The 20,635-nt window shown below is 37.3% G+C and overlaps 1 protein-coding gene across 1 annotated transcript in view; it reads left to right on the forward strand.

Annotated features, from left to right (window-relative positions):
* The window catches only part of LOC143227527 (EH domain-binding protein 1-like), a 113,781-nt gene that overhangs the window by 11,247 nt on the left and 81,899 nt on the right, over positions 1-20,635 (forward strand). The window contains exons 2-3 of the mRNA XM_076458967.1: positions 17,588-17,792; positions 19,576-19,633. Of these exons, the coding sequence (XP_076315082.1) occupies positions 17,689-17,792; positions 19,576-19,633 (162 nt within the window). The 5' untranslated portion in view covers positions 17,588-17,688. The remainder of the gene's footprint in view (positions 1-17,587; positions 17,793-19,575; positions 19,634-20,635) is intronic.

A 20,635-nucleotide genomic window follows, 5' to 3' on the forward strand; every position in this document is an offset into this window, starting at 1 on the left:
ACAGGATGTTGTTACTATTCTTATCAAGATGTAGCTGACGGATCAGTAGCTTGTTAAGAGGATGTTGTTAATATTCTTATCAAGATATAGCTGACGGATCAGTAGTTTGTTGACAGGATGTTAACATTCTTATTAAGATGTAGCTGATGGATCAGTAGTTTGTTGACAGGATGTTGTTAACATTCTTATTAAGATGTAGCTGACAAGTCAGTAGTTTGTTGACAGGATGTTGCTAACATTCTTATCAAGATGTAGCTGACGGATCAGTAGTTTGTTGACAGGATGTTGTTACTATTCTTATCAAGATGTAGCTGACGGATCAGTAGTTTGTTGACAGGATGTTGTTAACATTCTTATAAAGATGTAGCTGACGGATCAGTAGCTTGTTAAGAGGATGTTGTTAATATTCTTATCAAGATATAGCTGACGGATCAGTAGTTTGTTGACAGGATGTTAACATTCTTATTAAGATGTAGCTGATGGATCAGTAGTTTGTTGACAGGATGTTGTTAACATTCTTATTAAGATGTAGCTGACAAGTCAGTAGTTTGTTGACAGGATGTTGCTAACATTCTTATCAAGATGTAGCTGACGGATCAGTAGTTTGTTGACAGGATGTTGTTACTATTCTTATCAAGATGTAGCTGACGGATCAGTAGTTTGTTGACAGGATGTTGTTAACATTCTTATAAAGATGTAGCTGACGGGTCAGTAGTTTGTTGACAGGATGTTGTTAACATTCTTATAAAGATGTAGCCGACGGGTCAGTAGTTTGTTGACAGGATGTTGCTAACATTCTTATCAAGATGTAGCTGACGGTTCAGTAGTTTGTTGACAGGATGTTGTTAATATTCTTATCAAGATGTAGCTGACGGTTCAGTAGTTTGTTGACAGGATGTTGTTACTATTCTTATCAAGATGTAGCTGACGGTTCAGTAGTTTGTTGACAGGATGTTAATATTCTTATTAAGATGTAGCTGACGGTTCAGTAGTTTGTTGACAGGATGTTGTTAATATTCTTATCAAGATGTAGCTGATGTTTCAGTAGTTTCTTGACAGGATGTTGTTAATATTCTTATCCAGATGTAGCTGATGTTTCAGTAGTTTCTTGACAGGATGTTGTTACTATTCTTATCAAGATGTATCTGACGGATCAGTAGTTTCTTGACAGGATGTTGTTAATATTCTTATCCAGATGTAGCTGATGTTTCAGTAGTTTGTTGACAGGATGTTGTTAATAATCTTATCCATATGTAGCTGATGGTTCAGTAGTTTGTTGTCAGGATGTTGTTTTCACCTATCATCCTGTTAATATCAGATTAAACAGGTTTGTATGTCCGACATGTATGGATCTAGATCGTTTAACATAATACGTGTGACGACCTGTTGGGTACTTTTTTCGACTGCACTAACTTTTATCCTTGTTAATGAAATATTTAACCAAGTAGAAATACCGATGCTAATAATTTTGTGTGTGGTAATCAAACCATGTTTTTAGTGTTGTCCTCTGTGATGTGTATGAATGTTAAACGTCAGTGTCCAATAGTTGAACCAGACCTGGCTCCTTGTTAGCGTGTTCTGATTAAATAAAACAACAGTCGAGCGTCTTATCCAAAGATGATCTCATGTTTCATGGTATAAAAACAATAAACTATTGTACCGACGGTTCTTACGACCGTTTTTCATCATTGGTGTTAAACATTTTGTACCGAACTTGTGTGTGTATGCTTGGATTCAAGACCCTTTTAAACAAAATTTAGGCTTAACGTTTCGTGGATCTCTCCCATAGCGTTCGAAAGCCTCGTCGTGAAACATTGTCTCATATTCAGAAAAATTAAAACTGTGTATCGGTTTTCTACGAAAATGTCTTCTGTTGATGTTTTAATCGTACATCACGACGATGAACTGTTTATGAATAAAGTTAATATTTAGCAGCGGTCTCAAGGTTAACAATGACGTCATCGATATGAGCTTTCAACGTTTTTGGTTCACATCACTACACTCGTGTCTGTCTTCCTCAAGACTGAAGTCAGGAATGATGTTTATTGAAAACAGCTAATGAATTTCGTGAAGTAAGCTCAAGTGACCATTCTCATTGGTGATACGTCATCATTCAAGACTCTACAAACTAAAGAGGTCCGAATAGCAAGGTGAGGTTATTTTGAAATTGGTTATAACTTTATAGTCCAGAAGATATGGAGGCCGTCTTGTTCTTCTGGTAAAAAATACAGAAAAAAGCAGACACGTGCGTCAGAAACTCTTTACTGCCTAGCTCGCGCTACCCATGACTCGGCACTTACACTGTTGTTCGAATGAACCGTACTTGGTCTGGCCTCGTTCTCTTCACGTGCATGCTGTGTAGTAGTAAAGCTATGATTAGTGAGTCAGAAACTTCTTAGATCGAGGTTTTTACTAACTGTGATCCTACGGTTGGTGTGTGCGTTGGAATTGTTTTCTTTCTTTTACATGTGAACGTGTTGAACTGTAGTTTAAAGGTAATTTTTCTAGTGTGTGAAAAATTCTTTTTACTTATATCTGTTAAGGGTGTTTGGCGTGAGTATGCGTTGATTTCTGTTTTGGAAGAAGTTTGTCTTTTACGTGTGTGTCTGTTGATCCTGTGTTCGATGTAGTTCTTCCACTTGTTCATGTGTTGATCTGTGTTCGGTGTAGTTCTTCCACGTGTACATGTGTTGATCTGTGTTCGGTGTAGTTCTTCCACGTGTACATGTGTTGATCTGTGTTTGTGTGTTCGATGTAGTTCTTCCACGTGTACATGTGTTGATCTGTGTTTGTGTGTTCGGTGTAGTTCTTCCACGTGTACATGTGTTGATCTGTGTTTGTGTGTTCGATGTGGTTCTTCCACTTGTTTATGTGTTGATCTGTGTTTGTGTGTTCGGTGTAGTTCTTCCACTTGTTCATGTGTTGATCTGTGTTCGGTGTAGTTCTTCCACGTGTACATGTGTTGATCTGTGTTCGGTGTAGTTCTTCCACTTGTTCATGTGTTGATCTGTGTTTGTGTGTTCGATGTAGTTCTTCCACGTGTACATATGTTGACGTGTGTTTATGTGTTCGATGTGGTTCTTCCACGTGTACATGTGTTGATCTGTGTTTGTGTGTTCGGTGTAGTTCTTCCACGTGTACATGTGTTGATCTGTGTTTGTGTGTTCGGTGTGGTTCTTCTACGTGTACGTGTGTTGATCTGTGTTTGTGTGTTAGGTGTAGTTCTTCCACGTGTACATGTGTTGATCTGTGTTTGTGTGTTCGATGTGGTTCTTCCACTTGTTCATGTGTTGATCTGTGTTTGTGTGTTCGATGTAGTTCTTCCACGTGTACGTGTGTTGATCTGTGTTTATGTGTTCGGTGTAGTTCTTCCACTTGTTCATGTGTTGATCTGTGTTTGTGTGTTCGATGTAGTTCTTCCACGTGTACATATGTTGACGTGTGTTTATGTGTTCGATGTGGTTCTTCCACGTGTACATGTGTTGATCTGTGTTTGTGTGTTCGGTGTAGTTCTTCCACGTGTACATGTGTTGATCTGTGTTTGTGTGTTCGGTGTGGTTCTTCCACGTGTACATGTGTTGATCTGTGTTTGTGTGTTCGGTGTAGTTCTTCCACGTGTACATGTGTTGATCTGTGTTTGTGTGTTCGGTGTAGTTCTTCCACGTGTACATGTGTTGATCTGTGTTTGTGTGTTCGGTGTAGTTCTTCTACGTGTACGTGTGTTGATCTGTGTTTGTGTGTTCGGTGTAGTTCTTCCACTTGTTCATGTGTTGATCTGTGTTTATGTGTTCGGTGTAGTTCTTCCACTTGTTCATGTGTTGATCTGTGTTTATGTGTTCGGTGTGGTTCTTCCACGTGTACATGTGTTGATCTGTGTTTATGTGTTCGATGTGATTCTTCCACTTGTTCGTGTGTTGATCTGTGTTTGTGTGTTCGATGTAGATCTTCCACGTGTACATATGTTGACGTGTGTTTATGTGTTCGATGTGGTTCTTCCACGTGTACATGTGTTGATCTGTGTTTGTGTGTTCGGTGTAGTTCTTCCACGTGTACATGTGTTGATCTGTGTTTGTGTGTTCGGTGTAGTTCTTCCACGTGTACATGTGTTGATCTGTGTTTGTATGTTCGGTGTAGTTCTTCCACTTGTTCATGTGTTGATCTGTGTTTATGTGTTCGGTGTAGTTCTTCCACTTGTTCATGTGTTGATCTGTGTTTATGTGTTCGGTGTAGTTCTTCCACTTGTTCATGTGTTGATCTGTGTTTATGTGTTCGGTGTGGTTCTTCCACTTGTTCATGTGTTGATCTGTGTTTATGTGTTCGGTGTAGTTCTTCCACGTGTACATGTGTTGATCTGTGTTTGTGTGTTCGGTGTAGTTCTTCCACTTGTTCATGTGTTGATCTGTGTTTATGTGTTCGGTGTAGTTCTTCCACTTGTTCATGTGTTGATCTGTGTTTATGTGTTCGGTGTAGTTCTTCCACGTGTACGTGTGTTGATCTGTGTTTATGTGTTCGGTGTGGTTCTTCCACTTGTTCATGTGTTGATCTGTGTTTGTGTTCGGTGTAGTTCTTCCACGTGTACCTGTGTTGATCTGTGTTTATATCTCGGATGTAGTTCTTAGTAGCTCAATAGTGTGAAGTTAGGAAGTTCCGAGAACCCACGAGTAAAAGCTAAGTAGAACACGTTGGAATATGTCATCCACGCTACATCTGCCTCATCCAACTCTAGGGTTCATCAAACTAGAATGTATCAGATACAGTCTTGTTCTAGACGTTATTTGTATATATATATATTATCAATTTTTACGCACGATGGTCTTATGGTATGAACCAGATAAAACAAGTTATTATTAATTATTAACATTTGTTCATTTGCATCATGTGACAGAAATCGAAGGTGTGTCTTGTTGACAGCGTACAAAGCGTTCGTGTGTGTGTGTGTGTGTCTGTTGTGGCTACGTATGCGTAGGAAGAAAGCTCTTTGGTAAGGATAATTTGCTCTCTGCAATCCAACTCTACCAACTAATAATACGCAAATAAGAATAAAAAGAAAATTATAACAAATAAATAGTACATTGTCTCGGCTGTTTCATGTAATATTACGGTGGAATTTTGTGGGTTTTCTAGTTAACTTGTAGATGGCCTCAAAGATTAACGTGTAGGCCCTGTTCACAGGTGGGATTTTCACCGAGTTACAACTGTGTAGCAAGAAGGGCTCTGAATCCCAAGTGTTAATTTTTGAGTATCTCGCAAGTGGACAAATTATTATGCCAAATATGAGTTGAAATGGAGTGTCTTCAGATTGACCTCCGTACAGAAAAACTATTGAGTTATATACCTCACGAATGAACATATAAATTTAGTTGAAGTACAGTTCTGGGGCAGCTGACGTAGCTTTTCCATCTTTTTTACTCTAGTAGGTGGGTGGGTGGGTGGCTGGGTGTGTCGTTGTTCACTTATCTGTCGTGGCAGATTATAAAGTCCAGATGTACTAGCTGTCGTTTGTTTCAGGTATTTTGTATAGAAGCACTCGAGGACTGTCTGTGCATAGCCGTCACCAATTTCAAGCTGGTAGACCACAGTGAAGACTGCTAACAGCAACGCCAACTCTTAGAATACTCGGGTCAAATGGTGAGGCTTCAAGGTCAACACTGAAACACACCCACGGCTGCAAACTGCATATCGCGATTTTGCGACAGCGATACAAGGATTGTGGACCTCGGATTTCATGTTCGGCACGCCAAAACAGGGCTAAAACCCAGTCCGACCAGCTATTTTATCTTCACCTTTGGTTAACAGTTTGCCGTTTTGTGTGTGTTTTTTTTATTTCACACTAGCAGGAGTTGTACCGAGAAAGACATCTTTGTTGGATTAATTTAACCACGGTTTCCAGTTTAGAGTTACATCGTTTCTGGTTCTGAGATGCCGGAAACTCGGCTTGTTTTGGTGATTTGTTAAAATAGATTCTCCTCTGTTTTCAAACAGCAAATTAACTCCAGTCATTATAGAGTATTGTCGGTTAGTATCTTTTAATTGATAAAATATTAACGTTCTAGTTTATAAATGGCTCGTGATTCCTGGAGACTAGTCGTTCAGATAATTTGCTAAGCACAAAGTTTCACAAACAGGCTATGTGTGCTCACTGCCACCGTCGAAACACGATTTTTAACATAATTACCTCCCAGTCTTGATGCTGAGTCACCGGAGGGCTGTTAGTGTACATATAACTAAAACGTTGTCCTTTTAGAGGTTTTAGTTCATCATCTACGTATAAGACCTAATTCCTTCTAAACTTTCACCAGCCAAACATTCCATGATTCATCAAAAATAACTTATTACATTTTATAAGCCAGTTATTTGTAACGCAAAAACATGAAATTATCTAAAACATGAAAAATACTATTAATCAAACACGTATTCGACGTTTTAAAACATTTAAAAAGTATTGGCCCAGCAGAGCCAGGTGAGTTAAGGCGTTTGACTCGTAATCTGAGGGTCGCAGGTTCGAATCTTCGTCGCACCAAACATGCTCGCCCTTTCAGCTGTGGGGGCGTTATAATGTTACGGTCAATCCCGCTATTCGTTGGTAAAAGAGTAGCCCAAGAGTTGGCGGTGGGTGGTGATGACTAGCTGCTTTCCCTCTAGTCTTACACTACTAAATTAGGGACGGCTAGCGCAGATAGCTCTCGCTAACTTTGTGCGAAATTCAAACAAACAAATTAAAATTATTGTTAATCAAACCACGTATTCGACATTTTCAAACACTGTCAAAACTATTAATGATCAAACCACGTATTTGACATTTTAAAACACTGTCAAAACTATTGTTAATCAGACCAAGTATTTTATATTTTAAAACACTATCAAAACTATTGGTATCAGGAATATATTGTATGCAGCAGTATATGGTTTCGTGATTTTTTGATTCGTGAGATATATTTACTTTAGTTGGTTGATTTTGCTTTCTGTCTAGGTGTGTGCGTATAATGTTTTCTACGGTTTGTGGAGGAAACTTATTGATGTTGATGAAGTATTGTTTTATTTTGTCTAATTCATCGTTAATTTTATCTGGTGAGCATAGTTTTATGGCTGTGTTTATTTGGTTTCTTAGTATATTGAGTTTTTGTTTTGTTTCATGTGCTGAGTCCCAAGGAATGTATAGTCCAGTATGGGTGATTTTTCGGTGGATTTCTGTTTTGAATTGTGTATCGATTCTTGTAATTTTGAGGTTAAGAAATGATATTTGATTTCCTTCTTCCTATTCACATGTGAAGCTAATGTTGGGATGTATAGAGTTAATTAGCAACCCTCATAGAATTCATCACGATAAAGACAAACTTCATGTTCAACAACCAAAACTATATACAAACAAATGGCCTAAGCTTAACTTTTTCAATCACATTAACTCTATACATCCCAACATCAACTTCACATGTGAACAGGAAGAAAGAGATCAAATATCACTTCTTAACCTCAAAATTACAAGAACCGACACACAATTTAAAACAAAAATACACCGAAAAATCACCCATACTGAACTATACATTCCTTGGGACTCAGCACATGAAACAAAACAAAAACTCAACATACTAAGAAACCAAATAAACACAGCCATAAAACTATGTTCACCAGATAAAATTAACGATGAATAAGACAAAATAAAACAATACTTCATCAACATCAATAAGTTTCCTCCACAAACCGTAGAAAACATTATACGCACACACCTAGAGAAAAAGCAAAATCAACCAACGAAAGTAAATATATCCCACGAATTAAAATCACGAAACCATATATTCCCGACATCAAACCAAAAATAACCAACATTGGGTAAAACTAATAACAAAATACCGTCAAAATATTGTTAAACAAACCACGTATTTGATATTTTAAAATACTTAAGTATTGTTGATCAAACAACGTATTCGATGTTTTAAAACTGTCAAAAACTATTGTTAATGAAACCACGTATTTGATATTAACATCCGTTGTTAAAAGTCTTAACTATAAAGCATTTATTTTATGAACTTTGAAAATCCATAATGGGACGATTGTCTGTGTTGTACACCCTTAGAGATGCAGTCGTTATCACGAGAAAGACAAAATGGCTGCGTGGGATAGCCTTAGTTTGTTGATGATTCATTTATTTTCTTCTTGTTTTTTATAAATGTACTCAATTGTGACATGCCAAGAATGTATGGTATTCAGAGACTGGGTGCAGGAGCTGCAGAGTTTGGCTTTAGTAAAGTTTAAAAACAAATTGTCAGCCCAGAAGATGTAAAATATTGTCCACGATAAATCCATTCTTAACCATTCTAAAACTTGAAAATGTATTTAGTCATACGTAATGTAACTAAAACTTAAAAATACAATCAACCACGTGATTAAAAAGGTCTAAACAGCTGAATGTTCATGAGTTTCAGTAGTTTAAAGCTAAGCTTGCTTGCCCATTCAGCCGTGGGGGAAACATTATAATGTTTCGGTCAATCCTACTATTCATTGGTAAAAGAGTAGCCCAAGCGTTGGCGGTGGGTGGTGATAACTATCTGCCTTTCCTCTAATCTTACACTTCTAAATTAGGGACGACTAGCGCAGATAGCCCTCGTATAGCTTTGCGCAAAATTCAAAACAAACAAATATCCTACAGATAAAGTGTCTGGAGTTGAGGTAGTTAAAGTGTCTGGAGTTGAGGTAGTTAAAGTGTCTGGAGTTGAGGTAGTTAAAGTGTCTGGTGTTGAGGTAGTTAAAGTGTCTGGAGTTGAGGTAGTTAAAGTGTCTGGAGTTGAGGTAGTTAAAAGTTGAATATTTGATCGAAACATCCCGGATGAGGTTAGGTGTTAGGTGTTTAGATGGTCTAAGTATTAACACCTGTTAAGTGTTAAGAAAATAAAGGTTTCTCTTTGCTAACATGACCTTTATAGGTTACAAAATGGGCACTCGGTCGAAGGTTTAGGAAATAAATGAAACCCCCATAATTGTAGACCATGAACAAAACGGTTGAAGTTTGATTTGAAAAATCACGTTTTATAGTATTCGTCTCACTCTAAAAACCAATCGTATCGATTCAGAGAGCTATTTATTAAAGCTCGACTTTCTTGGTGTTGTATTTGAGCTACCTGGAAATATATGATACATTCCTCATGTCTTCACGAAGCTCGAATAACCATTCTTTGTGATCTTTATACTTTCTTTTACGTTAACGACACGAGTTTATTTTCTCTGTTGAGGGTATTCAATTATTCTACCCTATATTCTTCTTTGAATTTAAAAGTACATTTTGGCCCGGCATGGCCAAGCGTGTTAAGGCGTGCGACTCGTAATCTGAGGGTCGCGGGTTCGCATCCCCGTCGCGCCAAACATGCTCGCTCTTTCAGCCGTGGGGGCATTTTAATGTGACGGTCAATCCCACTATTCGTTGGTAAAAGAGTAGCCCAAGAGTTGGCGGTGGGTGGTGATGACTAGCTGCCTTCCCTCTAGTCTTACACTGCTAAATTAGGGACGGCTAGCACAGATAGCCCTCGAGTAGCTTTGCGCGAAATTCAAAAACAAAAGTATATTTTATTTACCATTTACTTTATGTTACCACTTCACTTCCTCGTGATATTAACATTTTCATATACTGCTCAATCACTTCTTGAATACATTTTTACTTTCAATCAGTTGTGTTAACAACTTTGTCGGTGTAGGGGGAGCTTTACATCTTTTGTACTTAGAGCAGTAAAATTATTATTTTTAAAAACCTTTTGAACTTATTAACAGTTCCGTATTGTTCTTCTGAATGTGTAACTTGTAGTACCGCCAGACTATTGCATCCTAAAGTGTCTATAGTATCACTAGGTTATTACTTCCTAAAGTGTGTATAGGTTCACTACATTATTACTTCCTAAGTGTATATAGGTTCACTACATTATTACTTCATAAAGTGTGTATAGGTTCTCTACATTATTACTTCCTAAGTGTATATAGGTTCACTATGTTATTACTTCCTAAAGTGTATATAGGTTCACTACGTTGTTACTTCTTAAAGTATTTATTATATCATTAGATTTTTACTTTCTAAAGTATCTATATTACCACTAAAGTATTATTGTGTTATTACTTCCTAAAGTATCTATAGTATCACTGAGTTATCACTTCCTAAAGTATCTATAGTATCACTGGGTTATTACTTCCTAAAGTATCTATAGTATTATTACTGAGTTATTACTTCCTAAAGTATCTATAGTATTATTAGTTTATTACTTCCTAAAGTTCCAATAGTGTCACTGAGTTATTACTTCCTAAAGTATCTATAGTATTGCTGGGTTATTACTACTTAAAGTATCTATAGTATCACTGAGTTATTACTTCCCAAAGTATCTATAGTGTTATTAGCTTATTACTTCCTAAAGTACCTATAGTATCGCTAGTTTGTTATTTTCTAAAGTACCTATAGTATCGCTAGTTTGTTATTTCCTAAAGTACCTATAGTATCATTGGGTTGTTATTTCCTAAAGTACCCATAGTATCATTGGGTTGTTATTTCCTAAAGTACCTATAGTATCATTGGGTTGTTATTTCCTAAAGTACCTATAGTATCATTGGGTTGTTATTTCCTAAAGTACCTATAGTATCATTGGGTTATTACTTCCTAAGTTATCGAGTTTGGAACAGAATCTTATATGTGTCACGAGACAACTGTCTTTTCAAACGTTCACCGTGTCGTCTTCCCCAGTCACTCACAGCTACTCTGTTGGAACCAGTTTTCGGGTTGTGGTGAATTTGTTGTTGTATTACTCGAGTCGTCATGTAATGATATTTATCACCCAGCCAAAGAAACACATATTACATTTATCTGAATGTATTTTACCCATCGGATCATACTTGTATTTTACATTTTTGTGAAAGTATATTACCCAATAGATCACATTTGTGTTTTTACCTTCTTATAAATACATTGTATCCAACGGATCAACACTTGTGTTTTTACCTTCTTATAAATGTATTGTACCCAACGGATAAACACTTGTGTTTTTACCTTCTTATAAATACATTGTACCCAATGGATAAACACTTGTGTTTTTACCTTCTTATAAATGTATTGTACCCAACGGATAAACACTTGTTTTTACCTTCTTATAAATGTATTTTACCCAACGGGATCACATCTGTTATTTTACCTTTTTATAAATGTATTTCACCCAACGGATCAACACTTGTGTTTTTACCTTCTTATAAATGTATTTTACCCAACGGATCAACACTTGTGTTTTTACCTTCTTATCAGATTTAAGAAAGACTTGATCAAGTTTATCCTTTTCTTAATTCGTTAAGAACTTGTGATCATGTGATCTGATATGTCCTATCCAGTGTACGTAATGATGTATTCCATCTTATGATCGTGGTAACGTGTCCCACTCAATGTACGTAACGACGTGTCCCTCCCTGTGATCGTGGTAACGTGTCCCATTCAATGTACGTAACGACGTGTCCCTCCCTGTGATCGTGGTAACGTGTCCCATTCAATGTACGTAACGACGTGTCCCTCCCTGTGATCGTGGTAACGTGTCCCATTCAATGTACGTAACGACGTGTCCCTCCCTGTGATCGTGGTAACGTGTCCCATTCAATGTACGTAACGACTTGTCCCTCCCTGTGATCGTGGTAACGTGTCCCATTCAATGTACGTAATAATGTATCTCACCCTAAAAATAACTCCGTTGAAATAGGTGTTAAAAAGACTGTAGTTTATTAACAGTAAAGTTAATCAGCAAAAAGAACTTTTAACTGTATTATTCTCGTGGCTGCTAAAGCTGACCAATTGTTTCTGTGCTCAGCTCATTCGTGGTGCAGTGATTTACGTAAAGAAAATCACTTTGGTGATTCGCGCAGTCTCGTAAAATATCAAATACAAGAGTCACGTGGTAGCTCCCTCGACCGATATCTTATATTAAAAATAAGCTGTGAGAAAAACTAGAAATTTAAAAATAATTATGTGGCAGCTAACGGAGGTTTGTAAGATATGATATTTCTGCTTGTCGTGTCAAGTATGTTTGGAATGATTATGTATGGGACAAATGACCTTATCACTCTGTGGTGAACCAGTTGAGCCTAATGACTTGTCCCATTATCGGGTGAAATAATAACATGCAGTTCTTCGTTCTTAATACGAGTCACTCTTGAGATATAGGCTAGAAAACAAACAGAACAAACAGGAGAGATGCACTTTTTATCTTGTGGGCACACACACTGTAGTTTTTAATAAGGGAACCAGCTATAACAGTAAATATTGATGCCCGATATGGAGTAGGCTAAGGTTTATTTTGGGCTAGCTTTAGCACCCAGCCGCCCTTATTCGAACAAGGTAGTATATTTGACTGGTTCTGAAAACTAATACAACAACAGACACGACGAACGGTCTTTTTGTGAGTCTCTCGAATCCTGATCAAAATGTACTGTTAAAGGTGGTACCAGTAAATAAAGAGATATTGTGGTGGTGGTACTAGTAAATAGAGAGATATTGTGGTGGTGGTACTAGTAAATAAAGAGATATTGTGGTGGTGGTACCAGTAAATAAAGAGAGATTGTGGTGGTGGTACTAGTAAATAAAGAGATATTGTGGTGGTGGTACCAGTAAATAAAAAGAGATATTGTGGTGGTGGTACCAGTAAATAAAGAGATATTGTGGTGGTGGTACCAGTAAATAAAGAGATATTGTGGTGGTGGTACTAGTAAATAAAGAGATATTGTGGTGGTGGTACCAGTAAATAAAGAGATATTGTGGTGGTGGTACCAGTAAATAAAGAGATATTGTGGTGGTGGTACCAGTAAATAAAGAGATATTGTGGTGGTGGTACCAGTAAATAGAGATATTGTGGTGGTGGTACTAGTAAATAAAGAGATATTGTGGTGGTGGTACCAGTAAATAAAAGAGATTGTGGTGGTGGTACCAGTAAATAAAAAGAGATATTGTGGTGGTGGTACCAGTAAATAAAGAGATATATTGGTGGTGGTGGTACCAGTAAATAAAGAGATATTGTGGTGGTGGTACTAGTAAATAAAGAGATATTGTGGTGGTGGTACCAGTAAATAAAGAGATATTGTGGTGGTGGTACCAGTAAATAAAGAGATATTCTGGTGGTGGTACCAGTAAATAAAGAGATATTGTGGTCGTGGTACTAGTAAATAAAGAGATATTGTGGTGGTGGTACCAGTAAATAAAGAGATATTGTGGTCGTGGTACCAGTAAATAAAGAGATATTGTGGTGGTGGTACCAGTAAATAAAGAGATATTGTGGTGGTGGTACCAGTAAATAAAGAGATATTCTGGTGGTGGTACCAGTAAATAAAGAGATATTGTGGTGGTGGTACCAGTAAATAAAGAGATATTGTGGTCGTGGTACTAGTAAATAAAGAGATATTGTGGTGGTGGTACCAGTAAATAAAGAGATATTGTGGTGGTTGTAACCATCAAGGAAGGATACTGTAGTTATGAAGCCGTTGTGTATAATATTGTCTTTAACTATTTTACTCTATTGTCGTATTTAACCGAGCCACCTAGTAATATGGCACGAGGCTGGGAGTGGCCAAGATGTCAGTCTGCCCTGACCGTGAATTAGAGAGTCCACGGTTATAGTGCACCGTTTTGTTCGCTGTAACAGTGACGGGCCAACTCCTATCGTTCGGCTAAAGCTCCGAGTTTTCTTTTAGGCGCCAAAATCTCGTTGTCGCTTGAAAGATCTTAAACCTGTAAAAACTGCTTACTCTAGGGCAGAGTGAAATTGATTTATTTAAATGTATACAAAAATCTTATTTACGGTTTAAAAACATATATGGCTCATAACTCCTAATGTGAGACATGAAGCAACCAAACAACATTATGCTGAAGACATACATTGTCATCAGACGACTGACATGTACTGATTTTTAACGTCTCTATGACCAGATAGTCCTTTGTGTAGCTTTGCGTAGTGATTTTAAAGTAAGATTACGCATCCGATTATCTCCTTAAGAAATACGTAATATTTAGGCTAGAGAGATACTTTAATTAATAGTTCCACAGTAAATTAAGTCATAAATGTATTTACTTTAAACGTTTTATATATTTCATTAGAAGCCATATCGTTAGAATTTACGTAATCAGTGCCACTCTAAAGATATTGTTTATTTATGAGTATTCCAAGAAACTAAAGTGTAGTAGATACAGAAGTTTGTTCAGGTCGTGACCGTGTCGATTTCTGTTTTGCGTAGCTAGCGCCATCTATTGATACAAATTATTGCTTTATTTATTTAGATTTGTTCACTCTCAGCTTATCTCAAACTACCATAACTGTTGTATATACTCTATGTAAATTTCTTGCGTCAGCTCTGCGCTGTTTGTTCGTTTTTAAGTGTAACAGACTAAGTAGTTAGCGTGTCCATTGTGGATCTGAAGTTACGTGATTCGCGTCCTGCTATCGTAAATATCTCACCATTATTCGACTGGAGTTGCCCAAGACTTGACGTTGTACCACAATTCGTTTTCCGTTTAGTTATGTTTGTTGTTGGTTTTTTTTTAATTTCGCGCAAAGCCACTCGAGGGCTATCTACGCTAGCCGTTCCTAATTTAGCAGTGTAAGACTAGAGGGAAGGCAGCTAGTCATCACCACCCATCGCCAACTCTTGGGCTACTCTTTTACCAACGAATAGTGGGACTGACTGCCACATTATAACGACGGCACGGCTGAAAGGGCGAGCATGTTTGGTGTGTCAGGGATTCGAGCCCGTGATCCTCAGATTATGAGTCGAACGCCTTAACCCACCAGGCCATGCTGGACGTTTAGTTATGGGTTAAAAGGTGGCGCAGATATCTGTTGCATGTATCTTCCTGTGAATGTTAGAATTAAACAAAGGTTTTTTGGCCGTTTAAAACAGGTCGGTGTTATTAGTAGAGTTACCTGTGTGTTGTTTTGTGTTTCTATTAACACTTGAATTCAGAACTAAACAACTAAATAGTCAGGTCAGATAGCCCAAGGTTCAGAGACAGCCGTTCCTTAGAAGTTTTGACTAGAGGGAGGGTGACTCCAGTAGTCAACGTAGCAGCTTTTAATCTAATAACGTGAATGACTGCTGCTTTAATAACGCGCCCTCAACCGAAAGTGAGGATCGTATTCGGTGATACGTCACGAGCTCGAATTTAAAAATAACACACAACAATGCTTGACACAGTTCAAATAACACAAAGTTTGTGTAGGTTTATTATCGTATCCCGGCGACCAGGGCATTCGACTCGCAATCTCCAGGTTGCGAGTTTGATTTCTAATCACCTAATTCGTCATTTTAGTTAGAATTGGCGTCATAGTGTGACGGTGAACCCTATTTTTCGTTAAACTACTTGGCGTTGAGTGTTATTTACTAGCTGCCTTCCAACTGGTCTGTCACATCGAAATCAGAAACAGCAAGCATAGATAGTGGTCGAATAATTTTGTGTGAAATTAAAAAAAAACAACCTTACGAAACGTAGCCTGACACTAACTTCTAGTAAACACTAAACCTCCAGTGCCTTGAGATTCTAGTAGAAACTTAGATTAAACCATGAATTACAAAACATATAGATTAATTTGATTATTGGTTGAAAAACGCTAAAATACCTTTTTCTCTGTTTATGATTATACCATGTGTAACATCCATGTGAACCTATGGTAAAGAGATACCAAGTTATCAAGCAAGCAGGCGAGCTGAAAATGTGTCTGGATTTCTTTGTTACGTCACGATTTTGAAGCTTCTCCATAGGCAGTTTCTAAGCAGGAAAGTTTATCGTATATAAAAAAAAATTAAAATTAAAAGCGCATTCCAGAGAATATGTCTCTGTGTACAGCGGTCGTTGAAAGCTCTTGTGAAAGCGTGTTGGTGTATTCAGGCTGTTACCATGTCGATTCCAGTTTTGCGTAGCTAGCGCCATCTACTGATACAAATATGACAAGTTCCTTTTCAGCGGGATTATAAAGCGCCATTATTGTGTGTCGCTCATTTTATCCTTTAAGAATATGGTATTTCGTCGTCCAATCACTGATGAGTTTATGTCTTGGTAATCTGGGAGAGCCAGGTTCGAACAGACTTCTATCTCTCTTCGTGGCTATTATTCGTAACATTTTTTTTGGTTGGCTGTTTTTAAATTTTTGGTTTTTCAGGACAGGCCCGATATGGCCAGGTAGTTAAAAGCACTCGACTCGTAATCTGAGGGTCGCGGGTTCGAATCTCCGTCACACCAAATATGCTAGCCCTTTCAGCCGTGGGGGCGTTATATCATTACGGTCAATCCTACTATTAGCTGGTAAAAGAATAGCCCAAGAGTTTGCGGTGTGTGGTGATGACTAGCTGCCTCCCCTCTAGTCTTACATTGCTCAATTAGAAACGGCCAGCGTAGATAGCCCTCGCGTAGCTTTGCGCGAAATTTAAAAAACAAAACAAATTACGGTGATTTGTCTTTCCTTATTTGTGTCCAGTATTCCCTCATCTGGTTTGTTTATCTTTATAATTAACGTTTCTCTTTATTGACACCAGGAGTAAGATAAAGTTTATTGTTGTGATTCTAGTATAAGAAAGGGAAGTGATTTACCAGTAACTTAAGTTGTGCAATACTAACAATGTTACACAATACCAAACACAACAATGAATCTAATCTCGTTACACAACACCGAACATGTTTTATTTCTTAAATTTTCGGCCTACTGAATGTTTTTGTTGTTTCGCATGTGTGTTCTTAAACTAAACAAATGGTGAACAACGTTGTGTAAAAATAAATAATAGAAAAACGCCGCCTAGTGTTAGGATTGTGTAAAGGGGTCTTCAAGAACTTTAGTTTTAAATCTAACCGGAAAATTCCACGGACGCCTTTAAGTCCTACTCTCACTCGTAAATAAAGTGAAGAAAAAACAAGAAGGAAAAAAATCCCTGTACGAAACAGAGAACTTAAGCCAGATTAAAAAATGAATAGCTCCCTCTGGTGCTCATCCATATGGATATTATGATGTAGTTAAGAGCAGTTGGGTAGTATTTGTTTGTTTGTTTTGGAATTTCGCACAAAGCTACTCGAGGGCTATCTGTGCTAGCCGTCCCTAATTTAGCAGTGTAAGACTAGAGGGAAGGCAGCTAGTCATCACCACCCACCGCCAACTCTTGGGCTACTCTTTTACCAACGATTAGTGGGATTGACCGTCACATTATGCACCCCCACGGCTGGGAGGGCGAGCATGTTTAGCGCGACGCGGGCGCGAACCCGCGACCCTCGGATTACGAGTCGCACGCCTTACGCGCTCGGCCATGCCAGGCCTCGTTGGGTAGTGAAGACCTTGAAGCGTGTAGTCGAATATTTTTATGTCTCTCTTTTGAAAGACTGAGTCAAAGCTACTTTTGAAACTGGCATCAGAGATCCCAAACTGACAGTTTTTTTTTGTGTGTGATTTATTATGTGTGCAGTAATCATAGTTTTAAAATTAAAAACTTTTCATACGATTGAAAACCTAAATTAAATGAGTAGAAATATAAGATATTAAATATTTATTTAACTTATATGTGTGTTTTTGTTCCTTTTTACTGTTATTTACAATTCATTTTCTGCCATGTTATGTAGGGTAAAGTCCAAAGGTGAAAGCCCTTTTCAATCGTTATGAGTAAGGACATCTATCGGCAGCGGACGTAACTTCACCAATACGTGTCTTTCACGTTACAGTTATGAGTTCCGTGTGGAAGAGACTACAGAGAGTGAATAAGCGAGCTGCTCGCTTTCAGTTTACTGCGTCCTATCAGGAACTGATGGTGGAGGGGACAAAAAAATGGTAAAGTGATATTTATGACCACCAGGTGGTGGGTAATCTGTCTCTAGGACTTTCACGTATTGCGGTAGAGACAGCTCAATATTTTATATCGTAGTTATTTTCCATTGTTTATAATTGTAACTTTCTGTAAAACGAAGTTTAGAACACCTTAAAAAGAACGAACGAACATTTTCGACACTAGATGGCAGCAGTTTATAAAGTTTTTTTTCTAATTTCGCGCAAAGCTTCACGAGGGCTATCTGCGCAAGCCGTCCCTAATTTAGCAGCAGGTTATTACCACCAGTGCCGACTCTAGTACTACTATTTTACCAACGAATAATGGGATTGACCGACACATTATAACACTCCCACAGCTGAAAGAGTGAACATGTTTGGTGTGACGGGGATTCGAACCCGCGACCCTTAGAGTACAAGCCTTAACCACTTGACCATGCCGGGCCTATATTACATTGAGAACGTAACTGTCATTGCAAATGGAAACAATTTGGTCGGACAGGCTTTAAACATGTTGAAATTCATTAAAACCATTCAGAGTGACAAACCTTTTCCTAAACTATTATTTTAAACAAGAATTTCGGAAATAATAACGTGCAGCGCATAAGGTTAAAATACAATCAACAACATCAAGAGAATCGCGAATGTGTTACGAATTATTAAAGTGTTAACTGTAACATTTTTAAGCATTTAATATAAAGTACGATAAATTTGTAATTGAGCAGTTAAGTTTTCAGAGACAGAATTGAAATTGTACCGTTATGTTTGTTTGTTTTAGAAATTTGCGCAAAGCTACTCAAGGGCTATCTGCGCTGGGGCCTTTTAGAAAGAAAGTTTACATGAGGTTATCATAGCGTTACAACGAATCACAGTCGCACCAAACATGCTTGCCCTTTCAGCCTTGGGTGCATTATAATGTTTCAGTGAATCCCACTGTTCTTTGTTAAAAGAGTTGCCCAAGAATTGGTGGTGGGTGGTGATGACTAGCTGCCTTCTCTATAGTCTTAAACTGCTGCATTAGGGACAGATAGAAACTCATGGGCAGAACACAGATAGCCCTTTGTGTAGCTTTGTGCTTAATAACAAATAATTTTTTTTAAATGGTACAATTTTTACAAAGAACAACACAAATTAAAGAGAAAAACAAGATATGAATCATCTATGCATGATCAACTGAGAATTGAATGGTAAATGGAAAAGAATAATGAACTTAATCAGTGATTTTTTTATATTGCTTCAGTTTGCATCACGAGTTTATATAATTCCAGTAAAATAAATTATTACAGTGAATGGAAGTCTAGCATTTGCACCATTTGCCCTGAAAGCGTAAAATGTTTATGTTTACTAGTTTGTGGTGCTTCTGTTTTAAAGAAAATTTAAACTTGCCCAGCATTTAAAGACGTCTATCTGTCAGAGAGCCTGTCGTGTTAGTTTGTCAAATGCCCAAAAATTGTGTCAAATGTTGTGTTATATCTCTGGCAATCAAACAAACCTTGTGTTATCAAATTTGTGTCAGAAATAGTTTTTTCTTTCTTAGTAATAATCGAACAAATTTAAATTTTGTTTGATTTGTGCAAAGCATTGTTGTTTCTTATTTATAGGTAATCCAACAAACCTTGCATTGTTTAAATCATGCCATTTGTTATTGTGTCTCTTTCCTAAGCAACCAAACTTGGCATTATTCAAGTTAAGTTAATTGTGCCAAGCATTGTTTTGTGTTATTTTTAGGCAACTCGACAAAGTTTGTATTGTTTAATTTGTGTAATGCATTGTTGTGTGTTATTTCTAGGCAACCGAACAAACTTTGTGTTGTTTGGACCAGAAGAAACAGAAGATATTCAACAAAGGTAACATAATAGTTTGTGATATTAGTGTATGAATTAGTCCAAGTAAGATGTTATCAAAACTCCAAAACAGAAATTTCAGATATCAAAACGTTGAAGTATTTTTTGTTGTTTTTTTTCTAAATCAAGGGATGGTCGGTGGTTTTGGTCTAAAACAGTTATTTGATAATGTTACTGTGTACAAGACGATGGAGGAACAGTAACACAGACTTTAGCACAAAACTTCACAATGTTTTTAGTTGTTTACTGAAGAAGTAGATATTTTTTTCCAAACACTTGAGTATTATATTGTACAGGGTGTTCCAGAAGTCTAGATCCATAAAAGAAATAGACATTATATTCTTTAGGTTAAACTCACACATTTCTAATATCAGTTGTAGATACTACAGAAAGGAAATATGCTGACAGCACAGTACAGCAAGAATTGATGTGTATAGATTATAATGGTGTACAGTTTGAATAATAACTACATCAAGAATACTGTGTTTATTTTTCTCTGTGGGTCCACACTTCTGGGACACCCTGTATTTTTCCTTTTTTTTTTAATCCTAATTATTTAAATTATGTATATTCTGTTACTAGTTTTTAGGACTTTCAGTGAAAGTTCACAAATATTTGTGTAAAGTTTGTCTGTGATGTGTGAATAATCCTTTAAGCACCCCTTAGCTTATATTATCTTTCTTTTTAACCCCCACTCAGCTGAGGTGATCCCCCATTTAAAGCCACTTGGGCAAAGCATCATGGGACATGTTTTGAAACAATTCCTTGTAGTTTTAAGTGTTTTGAGGTGTTAACGGTTGTTATGTAGGAAAGCTTCAAGTACTGGGACATTAGGTTCATTCAATGATTTTATGATTGTTTAATCAGTTAACTGATATTGTTCCTGACTTGACAATATTTTTTTTTTATCTGTACGCATTTAGAAATTGAATTTTACATCTTCAGCACACTGGTATTAAGTGTGGCTTAATGATTAGCATGTCAGAACTGTGACACCAATTCATG

Source organism: Tachypleus tridentatus, chromosome 9, assembly GCF_004210375.1.
Source record: "Tachypleus tridentatus isolate NWPU-2018 chromosome 9, ASM421037v1, whole genome shotgun sequence".
Lineage (NCBI taxonomy): Eukaryota > Metazoa > Arthropoda > Merostomata > Xiphosura > Limulidae > Tachypleus > Tachypleus tridentatus.